A 17369-nucleotide genomic window follows, 5' to 3' on the forward strand; every position below is an offset into this window, starting at 1 on the left:
CGACTTAGCAGCTAATACCTACATGTAAGTGAATGCATACCATATTTGTCTTTTTAACCTGGGTTGCCTCACTCAGAATTATTTTCCCTAGTTCTATTCATTCACCTGAAGATTTTATGATTTCATTCCTTTTATTTATCACCTTTTCTTTACTCATTCATCTGATGAGAGTATCTTCATTGTTTCCTATTTCTTGCTGTAATGAACAGAGAAGTGATGAATATGGTTGAGTAAGGATCCGTGTGGTAAGATGAAGTGTCCTTTGGGTATATGCCCAAGAGTGGTATAGCTGGATCTTAGGGTAGATAGATTCCCATCTTAAGAGATGTTGAAAGTAAACTTCAGTTCTAAGTTTTTGGCAAGTGTGGACATGAAGAAAAAGTGAGAATATCAATTAGGTAAAATGCAGAGTTTTATAAATTCATGACATGAATTATTCATATTTTAAATTATTCTATTTATAAAGAAGGAAAGAAATATTCACTATTGTTCTCCATAACTTACAGTTACATGATGATTATCAAAAATTTTGGATGGCTTTCAGTATTCATAGTCGGTACATTCTCTAAAGTCACCACAAACAGAATTAGTAACTACTGAACCATTGCATCTACAGAAAATGTAGCGTTAGGTTCACCAATCTGTCAGGCTTTGTACATGTTTCTATTTAACCACATCATTTTCGTATACACTGGTGATTCATTTATGTGGAACTCGGGATCAACAGCACAAGCAGTTATTTATCTTTTAACCCCTTAAATATAGGAGGAGGTGGTTCTATTTTCTTCACATGTAAATGAAAGTACTTAAAGAACCCTCCCAGCCATAATTGTTTCTTTCAGTCCTTCAGCATTATGTGGTATCATATTGTGTTGAAGAGAGATTGAAGGCCAACCTGGCTGTCTCTTTGTGTAGACAATCTATTATCATGCCTAGATGCCTTAGTGCTTGGGAGTGTCCATCCCAATAAAACCTCTATTTAAATTCAGTTTGTGGGGTGGTAGGATGCATAAGACAATAGTATCTTTTGATTGTTGTGTCATAAAGTGTTCCCCCTCTCCAAGTACAATTCATACATATTTTTAATATAAGAATGTTTCCTTCCTTGGAAACTATTGATATCTTCGAATAAAGTTTTTGTTCTATTTATTCTGGTTTTCTCTCAAGGAATACTACTACTGTTCAGTAGCCAACTTTTCATTGTCTCTCTACAACATTCCTCACTTTTCACTTTTCTTAATTTATTTTTCTTTTCTCCCCATTATATTTAGGTTTCTTAATTCATCACTGAGTTTTTATGCCATAGCATTTCTATTTCATAATACATAAAAGGAAGTGTTTTCTACAATTTTCAAAGCTATAATAATATCTCATCTTTGTGAATGTTGCCAGATGTCTACAACAATAAGAATGTATCTCTGAACTACCACAAATTATGTACCTCTGGTCTCTTAAAGCAATTGGAGAAAGAATTTCCACCCTCTAGTGGGAAAGGATATATATGAAAGGTAACTAATATTTACTGAAAGTTGGAGGTTTTCCAAGAACTGTGCTGTGGTCCTATTTATTTCTCACAATATTCCTATGGAAGAGTTTTTTTATTTACAATACAGAGGTAAATCAAATACTCTGAAGATTAGTTACTTGACAAGGTCAAATAGCTAATGAATACTTTAAAAGTTGAAATGCCAAACCTTTGTTCTTGAGTAGTAGTGTATTATTTCATATGGTCGTCCACATCTCTGCAAGGAACTCTCCCATTCCATCTATCAATCATACTCTGTTTTTCCTTTCTTGCCATTGCTCTCAAATTTCATTGGCTGTCTTCCAGGCCTCCAAAAGGGAAATTAAAAGTAGAGATTTTTAGAATGAACACAAAAAGCAGCAAAAACACTCTTATTTTAAGCTCAGTATGAGAGTGGACACAGAAATCCAAATCAAGCAGTCCAAATATACCAATTCTCATAAAAAATTAGCACATATACCTTGTTGGCCACTTTATTATAATGCTGTATGTAACTGGTTAGAGTCATTAAAGAAAGATTAAATTATGAAGCTACTGAGAGGACACAGTGGGCAAAGTACTTACCGTAGAAGCATTAAAACCTCAGTTTGAATCCTTATTAGCCATTTAAATGCCAGTGATAGTGTTACACACTATCCCAATGATGAGGGGGTCACAGGCAGGTTCCTGGGGTGGCCACTGGTCTCCTTGAACTGGGCAGGAGGTGAGAAATCCATTCTCAGAGCAATAAAGTGGAGAGGCACTGAGATGGCAATCCCAGTATCATCCTTTGGCCACCACATGCGTGTACACAGGCAAGCTGCACAAGAAAGCACATGCACACAGAGAAAGGGAAAATTACATTCAACTTTACCTCCAAGGTGGCTAAAAACCATATAACTGAACTTTCATTTTTCAAATTGTAAAACAAATTTTTTTTTTAGTATTTTATAAATCTTTAAAAAAGGAAGGAAGGAAGAAGAAATATCCCAAATGATTGTCACAAAGAATGGGTAAATTATAATTCTTCAATAAAACAGAGTAGTAAGAATCAAGTTTCATTTCATGTATCAACGTAGGTAGAACTTGTGAATCTAATATTGAGTGAAAAATTGAAGCTTCAAAAAGTTATCCTTATAAATGCATTAATATAAGACATAAATAACCAAAGGCAAACAATAACATTATTAGAGATGGATAGCTATAGAGCCCATATTTACAGAAACTCAGTATATTGATAAGCACAAATTGAGGATGGCGGTTCTTCAAAGGCAGGAAAGTGAAGGAGAAGCCTTTGGTTAGGGACATACACAAGACTGCAAAAGGATTAGTACTGTTCTGTTTCTTAAGCTGATTATTAGATATATCAGTTTTCACTTTATCATCTTCACCAAGCATAATTTACATATGCTTAAGAAGTGTGTTTATGTATAAAATGTTTAAGAGCATCTTTGATATGTTTTGGTATCCGTTAACTAAAAATATTTAGATAGATAGTTGGAGGAGCTTTCCAAAGATATTAGACAGATGGCTCATCATTGTTATCATTACCAAATGAAGTATAAAATAACAGAATACCTACATCAGGAAGTACATTTGAAACAATATATATTTATCTAAAGAAACTGTTACATAAAAATTTTTTAGTATGTACAGTATTATGAAATAGAAATTTAATTTCCTAAATTATGATATTCTCTTTGTAAACATATCTGAAATTCAGGATTCTTAGGATTAGTGAAAAGCATAATTACAATAACAACACTGCATTAAATTCTAGAGAGACCATCATCTGTTTTTTGTACTCTGAGAAATGTATAGAAATGTAGGGGCCATTCTCGTCCTCTAGTAATCACGAGTGAGCATCTGTAGGATTATTCTGTTGTAAAACATGATTTCTCCTTCATGACTGAATAATTATGTTTATTTGTACATACACAGGTAGATAAGATAAACTAACTTTGAATTTTATTTCAGTATAGATACAAAGAATTTTACCAAAATTTTGTTATAAAAAGAGTTAAACCTACCACCCTCCCATCCCCCCACCCCAATTCCACATGTAGGGCAATGCCATCCAGGTGGGGTCAAGTAAATCTGACAGGTCATTTGAAGTAGGGACTAGGACTTCTCTCCTGTCTCTAGGTGAAGGCAGTATCCCTCCATGGGAGATATGTCCGCAAGGTCCTTTTGTGCACCAGGAATACATCCTGGTTCCACTGTCTGAGGTCCCTTTAGACTGCTCAGTCCTTCTAGCTGAGACCCATATTCAGGGGGCCTGAGTCAGTCCCATACTAGATTCCCAGCTATCAGTCTGGGGGCCCGTTAGCTCCTCCTTGTTCAGGTCAGCTGTCTCTATGTGTTTCTGGAGGGAAGGAGGAAGGGAGGGAGAGAAGGAGAGAGAACTGGGATCGACTTGCAAAATAAAATAAATAAATAAATAAATAAATAAATAAATAAATAAAAAGAGTTAAAATTAGCAGGGCTGGGAAAAACGTAAGTTTCACCTTTGTGAAGTTAATAGAAGATTTTTCTAAAGGCTTAAGATTAAGTCAAATCTCAGCTGGGTTTTGTGGTACAGGCAAAGGCAGGCCAGTTTGGTCTACAGGGCTAGTTCCAGGACAGCCAGGGTTACATACACAGAAGAGAAACCCTGTCACAAAACACAAAAATAATAATAGTAATAAGAAATATTAAGTTCAGTCTGTAAGAAAAACTAAGATATAGTAATATCTATATGTTTTCTATTGTGTTTGCATTTTTACTGCATTAAAATCCACAAATAATGATTTAATTGCTGATTTGTATCTAACATTATAAAGCCAGTATTATTTTCCATTTCTTATATATATAAATGTGAATTAAGAAACTTGGCTTCCCTTGGTTAAAACTCTAAAGCATATAGTTATTTCTAAAGGTTTTTAAATATTTTTCACTTCCAAAAGTATTTTTTTCACCCAATAATTCTGAATTCTATTTATATTCTGGGATGATACAAAATGTTGGATCATGATTGGCAGGTTTCTTTTGGAAGCGGTGGTTTGGGAACAGAATACAATCTAATGCCTTGTATCAGGGTCACTGTATACAAGTTGTTCTTTTTTTTTTTTTTTTAACTTTTCCTGAAACTAATCTCCTTAAAAGCTAATTCTGCAGACAAACAATGCCTGTCTTCAGTTCTGGATAAAAATGGCTCAGGAGGGGATTAAAGACTGGCAGAGCCCTAACGTGAAGTATTGGAATTTTACTTTTTACACTCCTGTTATTTGAGAACTCTTAAATTAATGGTTAATTCTGACCCCTTCCTTTCGCCTCCTCTTCCTGGCCTTGGTATGTGAGCCCACATTGTTCATCTGTGCATGCAATGTTTTCTTAGAAATTTCCAATTGCATTTGTTAGTTTCTGATTACCTGTCAGCATGGAGCCTGTTTACTCCATCACTACCTCAGTTTCTGCCTGTGGTCCTTCTTTCCTTTCTCATTCACTCAGTTCTCCATTTCTCAGTGTCTGATACTGTCAGCCCTGTGTCTGCCCTCAGGGGCCTCCGTGTTAGCCTTTCGTCTAACTGAAGTGTTTGAGTCAATAAATGTATTGGAAATTACTCAATATAAACCACTACACATTTAGTATGGCATTTGATAAGATGTGATTGTTCCCAGTTTCACTGGGAATCTTTTAAAATAGTACCAACTCAGAGGACTTCAGTACCTGTGTCCTGTTTACACATTCATGGAAAGAGCTGTGCTACTCTGAGGCAGCAAATAGGTTTTTAAGCCTCTTCTATACAAGGCGGGTTCAGTGCGTGCATTTATGTAGTTTGATATAGGGAATTGTCAGTATTGAAGAAACAGTAGACAATGTATCTAGCATATTACTCAGTGGGAGGATTCCAGCACACAAGTGAGAGCCTTAGTTTTTTGGTTTTTGGTTTTTTTTTGTTTTTTTTTTTTTCCACTTGGCCATTTAAACACATTCATTATTTCCACAATATTGTCCCTCTTCTCAAACTTATTAATTATAAGAGGAATTTATGTCTTGATATTTGTTTACCATAAAGTAACTGATCTGACTAAATGAGTTCAGGTTTCCTCCATCTTTATCATTAAGTGGATCTTCATTTAAGAAAATGAGTGCTTAGTAATGGTTGCTGTACCTAGATTGTCCATGTCAATTCAGTTATATAACTGTTTTATATTATCTCTCTTTCAGTACTTCTCTCTTAACTCAAAGAAATAAAAACAATTAGAGTTTCTACATGTGTCTACCAGAAACCAACACATGTGCTTTGATCGCCACACATAAAGGGCCCTCTGGTCATATTCCTGTGTAAGCAGAAATTTGTTTTCATCTCGACATGTAGTCAAGTAATAAAATACTAGTGCCTCGTTACCGGCCCCCCACCACCCCCCCCCCCCCCCCCCCCCATCTTCTTTTTTTTTTTCTTAGTGCTTTCCAGAATGGTGATTGCAATTTTTCAAATTATACAAGTTAACAAAGAAATTGTGCTTTTATGGGTTGTATAAATTGGTAAGTTATTTATAGTTTCTCTTCTTACTATTAATTGAGTCTTTTTTTTTTTTTTTCCTCACTGCTTGGCTATGAGACCTTAAAAGGCAATCAGAAATCTTGCATATTAACCTATAATTGTTGCTTTTTATTATAAGTGAAAATACAGTCTTTTACAAAAGTCATTAATTTACTCATTTTAAAAGTATAATATTTATTTTGCTTTTCTACATAATACTTTTCATTAGCTGTGAAGGGAGAAAGTTCTGACTTTTCTCTTTTTACTTGAAAGTGAAAACAAATCACATTTGTAAGATTAAAATAATGGAAGCAGATGAAAAATTTTGACTAACCACCCTGTTTCTTGAATTTTATCTTCTGTTTATTTGGCTTCTCTGTGGAAATAAAGAATGCTACAAATATAAAACTTTAAATCTCATTTTAGAAGTTCTTAGCAGTCACCAAAACATTATCCTGTTTAAGACTAAAGAGATTCCTGTGCCTGTACTGTGTGTTTGTAGATGTGTGGGCATGCATACAAATGCCTCATGCTCTCCTGCTGTATCCATGGCATCAGAAGACAGATTTTAAAGGAGATAATAGGTTATTTAAATTTGTTTTTCACTAGGTATCCAAAAATGTTAAATATTTAGCAATATATTATTATAGAGTTCTCATGAGAAACCTGTTTTTTTAAACATTAAGTATATTGAACATTAACACTGCAATTTTATATTTTCAGACTATTTTTAAGTTGCATTAAATATATATCTTCTTAGTACCTAAGGATAAATCTTGAAATTAGTAATATATTTGACTTTATTTTATTTTTAGAAAATAGTTATTTTCATGCAATATATTCTGGTCACCATTTTCCTCCCTGATCTCCTCCCAGATCCTACCTACCTCTGCACCTTCCCAACCTCATGGCTTCTTTCTCTCTTAGAAAACAACCAATGCAAAAGACAAACAAACAAGGATAAAACAAACTAACAAAAAGAAAAAAACATACTGAAAAAGAATATGAGAAACACACACACCATAAAAAGTCAAAATTGTAAACCAAAATATACAAGCAAAAGATCAGTAACATTTAAAAAATAAAAATGCTAAACAAAGCTATATAAAAAAATCCAACTCCAAAAATACTTTTTTTTTATTCCAAAAGTACTTTTTAATTCATTTTGGTTTTGCCATCTACTGTTGATCCCAGTGCCTGTCATTATGGTTTATATACCCAATGAGACTCTCATGGCGAAACTAACTTTGTTAGTGGTTGCTAATTGGTGATAGCTTCTTGCTTGGGGATGGGAACTTGTGTCTACTAACTCATCTCAGCACTAGGATGCCCTCTAGTTTGGATCTGTGCAGGCTCTGAGCATGTTGCTTCTGTTTCTTAAAGTTCTGATGTACATTGGTCCTGTTGTATCAGGAAGAAACTGTTTACTTGGTATCATCATCTCTGGCTCTTACAGTCTCTCCACACTTCTGATAAATACTCTGATCCCTGAAGGAAAGGATTTGATGAGGACACCCCATTTAGATCTGTCCAGTTGTAAGTGTTTAACTATATTTGGAACACCAGCTCACAAATAATGTACCAGAAATTTAATATTATTTATGAAAGCTTGGCTTTAGCTTAGGCTTTTTCCCAACTAGCTCTTATAACTTAATTAACCCATATCATTTTTAATCTATGTTCCTGCCATGTGACTTGGTTACCTCTTCTTAGTATGGTACATCCAACTTGCTGAGTCTGCTGGCAAAATTATGCACTTAGAGTCCTCCTCCCAGTTTTTATCTCTCTTCCTGGAAGTTGTGCCTACCCTCTCCCTACCTAGCTATTGGCCATTTAGCTCTTTACTAAACCAATCAGAAAGCACCTTGACAAAGAAACTTCAAGGTATTAAAAAAAAAAAAAAATGTTCTGCAAAATTTCCTCCTTTTTCTCTAAATCAAAAGGAACACAGTAAAAAATATATACAATAAGAAGAATTATTAGGTAAGGATTGTATTTACAATGTCCAGTCCATTTGTATTTGGCAAATATCTACCCTATCTTGATGAGTCCAAAGTTTTATAGCGAAACCATTTTCTATCATAATTTGTATTAGCATCCTAAAAATATCCTTTTAGACTTAAAAACATTTTCTTAGGTAAACAAGTTTTTATGTCTCTCAATGTTATTCACTTCTCATCTCTTTTGTAAATTTTTTTTTCTGAATTTAGTAATAAGGAAAACTGTATCTAGTCTTTAACTCCATCAAAGATTATTGAAGGATATAAAAGGATATAATATCACTTGAGTAAACAGGAAGTTCAGAGCAAACAACTCCCAAAACTATAAGAACAACAGAGACCGCTGGCTGCCTGGACAGTCACCCAAGGAGCCTGTGCAATAAATACTGGAGCATCCATCTTTGGCATACAGGCCTAGAATACCTGACAGACTTCTCTGTGCAGTTGGAATTTTGAAGGACTGCCCTACCTTGTCTTGGCAAAATTCAGCAGTCACTTTCTTTTTGTGTCTTGCTTTTTCAATTTGGACAGCATACAATCATCTGTCAAGGAAAGGTCATTTTCTTCCCATTGGCTAAGTTTGCCACAGTGAAAGCAAACTCCATATGGAGGTCTTCGATGCCCATTGTCTTTTTTTTTTTTAATAGATTGGTGCTTCCAGGAGCAGACGTGTTTCACTGTCATGAAAATCCTTATGTTATTAAGACATCTTAAATGCCATATTCTGTAGATCTCTGAAATATTTGAAGACCATCTATCTATCTAATATATATTTGTTTGACTTTAAAAACATACATAACATGGCCATAAATTTGATTGTTAGATGACTAACTACTAACTGGTATTTCTAATTATCCTAAATAGTTTCTAATACTAACTTTCAAGGACTAGAAATTGACATTAAATTATTAAATGAGCTGCATAGGTACAAAACTTTAAACAAGTATTGAAATATATGTACAGTATGACAAAATAATGCCCTTAAATTTGTATCAATCAATATACAAAATACCTTAAACAAGAGTAGAAACATATAGAATAAATTTTAACACAAACAATCCATACCAATGTAAAATATTTGAGATTTTTGTAGCCAATTTTTTAGGATTTTGTAGCCAATAAGATTTATCATGTCTCTTTCAGTATCAGAGTTGCTACTATGTAGAGGGATCAGCATACATCACCTGTCATGTAGTCTTTCCTGGTTACTTCCTCATATATGTAACCAAGATCCTCAAGAGGTCTTCCCAAGTCAAATCTGATCTTTATTAATTTTGAAGAAATCCATAGTGTTTTGCTTTGTGTGGAAATGAAGACATAAACTCTCCCAATGCAACATATTTCCTTTCTTCTATTCTGAAGTTAAGACATTTTAAAAATATACAGGTTGGTTTAATTTAGCAGTTTGCATAATCCAAACTACTATTGTTTTTTAGCTTTTAGAAAATTCAAAATCAACAAAACAGTATACAGGATCCTGGCACCCTGTATATTTTCCATCTTTACAAGTTTTATTTTTTTGACATTACTTTACTCTCTCTTTAATGACTTTATTATTTTTTTAAGTATTTATTTTTCTATGTCTACACCCATTTTTTTTCTTTCTTTAGCATCTAAGCACATTTAAACATACTGGAACGTGTTCAGAAGTTTTCTCAGCCTGGATCTGGCTTCCCCCCACTCCCCATCCCAGCTTTCTCAGACCCTATCTGGATGTACATGCTACACCTTGAGCACTACATGTAGCAAGCTTTCTTATTGAACTATCTTTGGATTGGCAGCCCACAAATAATGACCCAGAGGCTTAATATTAATTATGAAAACTCAGTTGTGGCTTAGGCCTTTTCCCAACTAGCTCATATAACTTAATTAACCCATATCTTTTTTTAATCTATGTTCTGCCATGTATCTTAGTTACCTCTTCTTAATATAGCATATCTGACTTGCTTTGAGTTTTTTTGGCAAAATTGTGCACCTAGATTCCTCCTCTCAGTTTCTCTCTGCCTGGAAGTCTACGCTCCTCCTGCCTAGCTATTGGCAATTCAGCTCTTTATTACACCAATTAGAAGGCACCTTGACAAAGACACATCTGCACAGTAACAAATTACCTTGCCACTTGAATTTCTGCATTAGTTCCTATCTACTGCAGCAAAAAGCTCCTCTGCTAATGGCTGAGTGAGACACTAATCTATAGATATAGCAGTCATATTGCTGCTTCATTCCTCTAGGAGAACAACAGTAAATGGATGGAGAGATACAATAACAATATGGTTATAAAACATGATTTATAGAGTTGGAAAGCTGGCTCAGTGGTTAAGAGCACTTCCTGATTGTCCATAGGACCAGCATCCATTCCCAGCACCTACATTAGGTATAAAACTACCTATAATTACAGCACCTACGCATCTGAGGCCACCTTCTGGACTCCAGGAGACTGTGTGTGTGTGTGTGTGTGTGTGTGTGTGTGTGTGTGTGTGTGTGTGTGTGTGTGAGTGTCCCTCTCCCTCACCCTTTCCCCCCTCTCATTTACTCACCCAGATACACCTGCATACACATAAATAAAAATAATATAAATCTTTTTAATACAAAAGTCTAATCAGTAAAGACATAGAAGAAGTATTTATTTAACTCTGTGGCCCAAAGAAGACCCTGCCCTTTACATACAGTAACACCAAGGTAATTTTTGACTAACCTTTCTGTATTTTAACATAAATGCCATTTATATAAATTTCAACTTCGACCACATGACATTTTCTAGGGAAAAAAAAATAGACTTTAGTGTTTCCTGATAGTCTTCAGATTAATTTATGAAAATACCAAAGAATTAGGCCTAATTAAATTTATCTAGTGTTAGAAATACAAATTAAACCTAGTAACAGTACATAGGGGAAGCAGTATAGAGTATACCAAAATAAAAAAAAAAAAAAATTTAAAGAGGGTAAGCCTAGTATATAACAAACATTAATAGCAGTGTGTATATTTAGGCCTTGTTCAAAATATTTTACTGATAATTTATGATTCCTTACGTGGTACGTAAGAGCATAGGTTCTGGACTGTCGAGATCATAATCATGGCTTCATTATGAATAACTATGAGTAATGCTAACTATTTTTTACTACACTCATTCCTCTTACAGTACAATAGCAGAGCCAGCTTTGTGAGCTGTTGTAAAAGGACAATGAGCTAGACAGTACAACATGCTCAGCACAATATAATCATTCCTATCACCAATACTAACAAATAAGGATATCCACTCTGGCTGTTTGGTGTGTGCATTAGTGGTATGTGTAATATTATGATAACTTCTCACAACATCCCCAAATCTTTCCGTCTAGCGCAGTCCTCAACCTTCCTAAGTGCTGCGACCCTTTAGTACTATTCCTCGTGATGTGGTGACCCCCAATCATTTATTATTATTTTTTATTTTTATTTATTATTATTTTTGTTGCTACTTCATAACTGTAATTTTGCTACTGTTATGAATCATAACATAAATATATTTGGAGATAGGGGTTTGCAGAAGGAGTTGGGACCCACAGATTGAGAACCACTGATGTAAAGACTTGTATTTATACCTTCCCATATATTTAGCTCATCTTTCTTATTTCCTGTTTCAGACTTCTTAGTATTCAGAACTCAGTCTGGTTCCTTGATCTTTGAGAATTTCCTCAACTACCTAATCTAAAATATTCTGTTAGTCAGTTTAATTGCTTTTTCAAAAAAAGAAAAAATAAAAATCACTACACTCTGGGAAATTTAGCATTCCCTATTTGGAGTGACCACAATACAATTTAATCTAATTACATCTGATTACAAGGTAGAAGCTAAGACAGAATTATTTTCTTGGCTTCAAATGGTTAATTAAATTGCCTCCCTGTTGTTAACTTGAGTTTCTAAAATGAAAAATGAGAAACTGTTTTCCAAAGTTATCTCTTTAGTTCTAAAAGCTTTGGTCTTGTGAACAACTTAGAAAATACTGTGGTCTTTAAAAAAGTAAAAAGTCCACAGGTAAGTGATATTTATTTTGTATGCTATAAGTACATTTGATGAAAATGTATGTGTTCAGATAACTCTGGGTATATAAAATGTTCTATCCATTAGTTGATTTAAGCTCTTCTATAAACAAAGTGAAACTTTGACTTGGCATATCATGTAACTGTTCTCTGTTTTTTCTCCATCCCTCTCAATATGTCTAAACATTCTTAACCATCAGCTTTTTAAAAAGCAGCATAGAGTTGGGTCCGGAAGGTGAGGGCTGCCTGCTGTTTTTAGTCTGCATCTGCAGTACTGGACCATTAAAGATCTTGATCTGTTTTCATTTCTTTCTTCCAAAATAATCCGATTTTGCCAAAAATTGATTGCTCAACCTCCTGTATCATTTTCTATAGAGTCCAAAAGGTTGCTAAAGTCCCAAGGTGAAGAAACAGCTCCTTTTGGAAAGGTCAATTTATTAAAGGGAGTGATTTATGAGACCTCTAATGCCTTATTCCAAAACTGACTTTTACAACATAAAGTGGGCCTTTACACTGCTAAGCCTGTTGGATGAATTTTTATTTAGAAGGGAAACTGAAATAAAGTACATATTATGGCCAATTCTGAAGAATTAAATCTCTCCCTAATAAGTAATCCCTAGAAACGTTATCTTCTTTCTCTAAGAAACATACCTCATTTTCTTAAGCTTCCCCATATAAGGAAAGGTAATGATGGCACTGATATCTATCAATGTGTCATCCCTTTAAGAAGTAACATGTTGTGTTGAAAATAAGATTGCAATTGATATTAGAAATCTCCATTGAGTCCCTCTTCCCACATTGTGGGAAGTGCTAATTGTCCTGTAGACTGTGCATTGTCCTCATTTGTAAAATAAAAATGTCATCCGTACCAACAACCCAAGAGAGATTTGAGGCGATGATTTGTTAAATGTGGCAGTGCTCCCTAGGTTGCAGAAGTATTATCAATCGTGTTAGAAGCTTAGATACATGTTTGTTTTCATTATATCTCATTTAAATATACATTTTACAACATGGTTAACAAAATGCATTTCATAAGCTCTCCTGGAATATCCTGTAGTCAGTAAACAATGTATAAATTCAGTAAAGTAGAAACCATGCATTAAACATGCTTGTATCCCCAGTTTTGTGGAGGCTACACTTGTTGCCTGACCTGTGTCTTGAGCAATCTTTATGGAGGTATTACTCATCTAGAAAGTATAAAGTGGCCTCTTTTGACCTTATAAATTTCCATGCACTTCTCCTGTGTTTTGTGGTAATAATTGTCAAATATTGTAACAGGGTATGCAATCACATGGTCTAGAGAACAGATGTATCCTAATGTGAGTTAGACAAAGATCCCACTGCAGAAGAACCATGACATCATATGTGTTCAAATGTTCTCTGCTTGGGTTTCTTTTTCCACTGCACTAACAGGACCATCATCTGTACTGAAGCTAAAAGTAGATTGCAATTTTATATTTAAAATTCTGATACAAGGACCCTGAATAAAAATACAAAGTAGGGCTTGATTTCTAAATGAACACATGATCTAAAACACTGCCTTTTACCTTGTTGGGTACACTTGAGATTCTGTTTATGTTTCCTGGAGCTTCATAATATTCATAAATCTGGAATGGGAAGAGAGAATGTTCTATTGGATCAGTTTTTAAAGTTTCTAGGCATCTGGCTGCGGTATTTTTAGCTCAACCTTTGTGAATACTGTGTGAACCTTGTAGTTTCTCCAATTAAACACAAATCTCAAAAGCTCTCTGTCTTCATCCTTCATTTTGGCATAGATGCATTTACTTGTAAAGGGTCATAGGAAGGCAAGTCTTTATCAGAGCTTGCTTTTGAGACACACATAAGGGAGTTAGGCAGTTTTGAGCTTTTGATAGACGCACTTTATAGGACTGTAGCTTGGCATTCCATTTAATATTTTTTCTTTTCTACAAAAAAAAAAAATAAACAAAACAAAACTCCTTTTTACTTTGTCTTATAAAACTGCACAGACAAGAAAAAAATCTTAAATGTGTGTGCTCTTTATTTTCCTCTTGTGGCCACTTAGCAGCAGCATGTGGGCCTCTATCGCTCACATGTACATGTATTGCGTTTTCTTTTCTGACTTTGCCGCTCCTCTCCCGTGTGTGCATGCATGTATGGCTCATTGAGTGCACATGGAGAGATCAGAGGACAGCATGTAGGGAGGAGTTAGTTGCCTCCTTCTACCATGTGGGTCCCCAGATAAACTCAGATTATCAGGCTTGGATGCAAGCACCTTAACCCACCTAGCCATCTTCCCTACCATCATCTTCCATATTCTTAGTGACTTATTCCAATTAAACCTTCATTGCTGTAAAAAAGTATAAGACAAATTTAGGATGGTTAGAAGGAGAGATAGTAATGTGATGCATCACATACAAAGAGTTGTTAATAGTAGAAACTATGCAGAAGTTTGTAGAGTCTGCCATAGTTTTGATGTTGTTCATAGCAGGTACTGCTAGTGGGAGGTCATAGGTCATTGAGGCTATTGTTCCAAGAAGGAGGATGTATTAGTCTTCTGGTAAAGTCTAAAGAAGAAAAACTATTGTTTTTCTTCTTTGAGCCTGTGCCCTCAAGGTGGTTCAGTGAGGAAAGTTGCTTGCTGCCAAGCCTGATGACCTAAGTTCTATCCCTAGGACACACATGCTGAATGAAGTGAGTTAACTGCCTCCCGGTAGTTGTCTTCTGACCTCACCACACGTTCCATAGCATTAGCATACAGACACACACAGTAAACTCATCAATTAATGAATCAGTTTTGTGGTTGTAGACACCAACCCAACCCTAATGTCTGGTGCACCCTGCCTCATGTAATTGTTTTTCTTCTCCCATGTGCTGCGGGCCCCAAAACAACTAGTATTGCCATAGTTGGACTTTGAACCCCTCTTTTTTTTTTTTTTTTCATAAGTAAGCTGCCTTAGGTATTTTGTTGCAATAATGGAAACTAATGCAGAAGTGTCCACTGATAAATTGTTCCGGTTGTGCTGTGTGTTTGAAAATTGTCATGATGAAAGCTCAGGTGGTTTTCATGATACACAGATTCATTTATTCTGTGTGTAAATGTTTATATTACATTATTAGAGGGAAATGAATACTCATTTAGAATAAAAAAACACATTCATATATCTTCACAAATGAGACTGCTAGATTGATTTTCAAACTCTTAATTTCTGAAACTCAGGTTGGGCATGGTAAATAATTGAGAATGTATAAAAATTCAACCATGTGATAACAGTTGTATTATTGAATATTGAATTGAACAATAGAACACAGGTTATTGAAGCCATGGTGTATACATAATCAGTGTAATACTGTGTCATTACAGTATATGCCCAGAGACAAATGCAGTGACATAAAAAGATGTTTGTGGCATGATATTTTGTATATGATTAGAAAGTTGTTAAGGGTTAGAGATATGGTATATGCATGTCAGTGTTACTTTTAAAGTAGGTATTATGATTTTCTTTTTTCCCAATAAAATTTTCCTAATTTATAAATTTAATTTAGTAACACAAGAAAGAAGAAAAATGGGAAAAGGAAGAAAAGAGAAAAAAAATTTCTCTTAAACTGGAGCAAGAAAGTCTTGAAATTTTTACATTTTTTTTTTTTAACCAAACTGAAGGAATGTGTTTTATACATAAGACAAACAATGAAGCCATTCATGTTTCTGAGGATGTTTGAGGATGCCACAAGTGGGCTTTTGAAGGGAAGTTACAATGATCTTATGCTGCTGGCCCCAGAGCATTTCATACTTGGAAATGTCCATCTTTAGTCCCTAATTGCATTAATGTCTGAGTCATGGGGAAAGGAAGCTTTGATGTGGGAAAAGGAAAACCCATTTTCCTCTGAATACAGTAACCACTGATACAGTTCTGACTGTGTGACACCTGTGTTCCCTGGTTTCTCAGGGTCCCACCAAAAGACAGAGAGAGAGAGAGAGAGAGAGTTTAAGGATATGCAAAAATAACTAAAATGTTCTTACTATAACTCTGTGAGGAGATTTAAGCAGTGTTGTAGTTGGTGATTTTGCAGTGTATCTGTGGAAACAATGGAGGACTCAATTATTTTTTTTTTTCTTCATGTATTCAAATTGATTAAACCCTTTATGGTCCTGAATTTAATTTTTCAGATATTATTTTATTCAGAACAAACTGCCGTCATTGAAAGAAAAGTTGCATGGTGTGTTAGTTTCTTTTCTGTCGCAATTATAAAATTCTAGGACTAAGAACAAGTTTCAGAAGAAACAGCTTATTTTTGCTTTTGGCTCCAGAGGGACAGTCCATGATGATTGGGAAAACATGCAGCAGGAACAGGAAACAGACTGGTCACATTTCCATTAGCATAAAGGAAGCCAAGAGATAATTGGAAGTGGGGTAAAGCTGTAAACCCTAAAATGTCCCCCACCTCCCAATGATGTACTTCCTTCAGCAAGCACCCCACCCTCAAATTTCCATAACCTCTCCAAACAGCTCCACCAACCAGGTTCAAGCATTCAAGTGCATATTCATTAAGATAATATACTCAAAATTGGAGCTAGTCTCTGGGTTTGGCTTTCCTAGTTCACAGTAATTGCATGAAATTTGTAGTACATTCTTTGATGTGTGTGTGTATACATGTGGACATGTGGACACATGACACTCTTCTCCTCAATCCTAACATCCATCCTGTCCATTATGTCTAATTGGTCCCTCATAACGCTAAGTGTTTTCTTCATTTCTTATCTTCCCCAGGCAAAATGTCCACTGACCGAGCTTTGCGGAAGCAGCAGCAGTTAAACAACCTTGTTTATGTGGTGCTAAATCAAGCCAAACCTGGTGACAGAATTGTGGATTTCTGCAGTGGCGGGGTATTTTATGTCTCCTCTTGTCCTTTAGCTTTTCCAAGATCGTTGTCTAGCAATGAATGAAAGGCAGTGGAGCCACAATGAACTTTTTTGTCTGACTTTCAGGGCCATGTTGGAATCGTGCTTGCGCACATGCTGCCTTCTTGCCAGGTAAGGAGGGTCCCAGGCCACGTGGGACAGTTTGGCTAGGCACAATTTAGGGGTCATGTCTGGCCTAATCGTAACTCTTTGCTTTGCAAATTATTTACTCATCAAGTCAAGAATGAGCCACATACTTTCCCTGGAAGTGAACTCCCAAGATCAGAGTCTTAATGGGGGCAAAAGGAAAGTAAGACCATAGAGCTAACTTAGTTTTCACCACACGCACAGCTAGAAATGTTTCCAGGGATTGTGTTTTTAATTTGAAAATATATAGTCAACTGGGGCAGAGCGTGAACTCTCCAGTCACTGTGACTACTGTGAGAAG

General features: G+C 35.3%; 1 protein-coding gene across 1 annotated transcript in view; it reads left to right on the forward strand.

Moving 5' to 3' along the window:
• Gstcd (glutathione S-transferase C-terminal domain containing) overlaps window positions 1–17369 on the forward strand; it is an 89521-nt gene that overhangs the window by 58858 nt on the left and 13294 nt on the right. Inside the window, exons 7-8 of the mRNA XM_051185468.1 lie at window positions 16791–16906; window positions 17009–17053. Coding sequence (XP_051041425.1) covers window positions 16791–16906; window positions 17009–17053 — 161 coding nt within the window. The remainder of the gene's footprint in view (window positions 1–16790; window positions 16907–17008; window positions 17054–17369) is intronic.

This window comes from Phodopus roborovskii, unplaced genomic scaffold (genome assembly GCF_943737965.1).
Source record: "Phodopus roborovskii unplaced genomic scaffold, PHOROB, whole genome shotgun sequence".
Classification (NCBI taxonomy): Eukaryota; Metazoa; Chordata; class Mammalia; order Rodentia; family Cricetidae; genus Phodopus; species Phodopus roborovskii.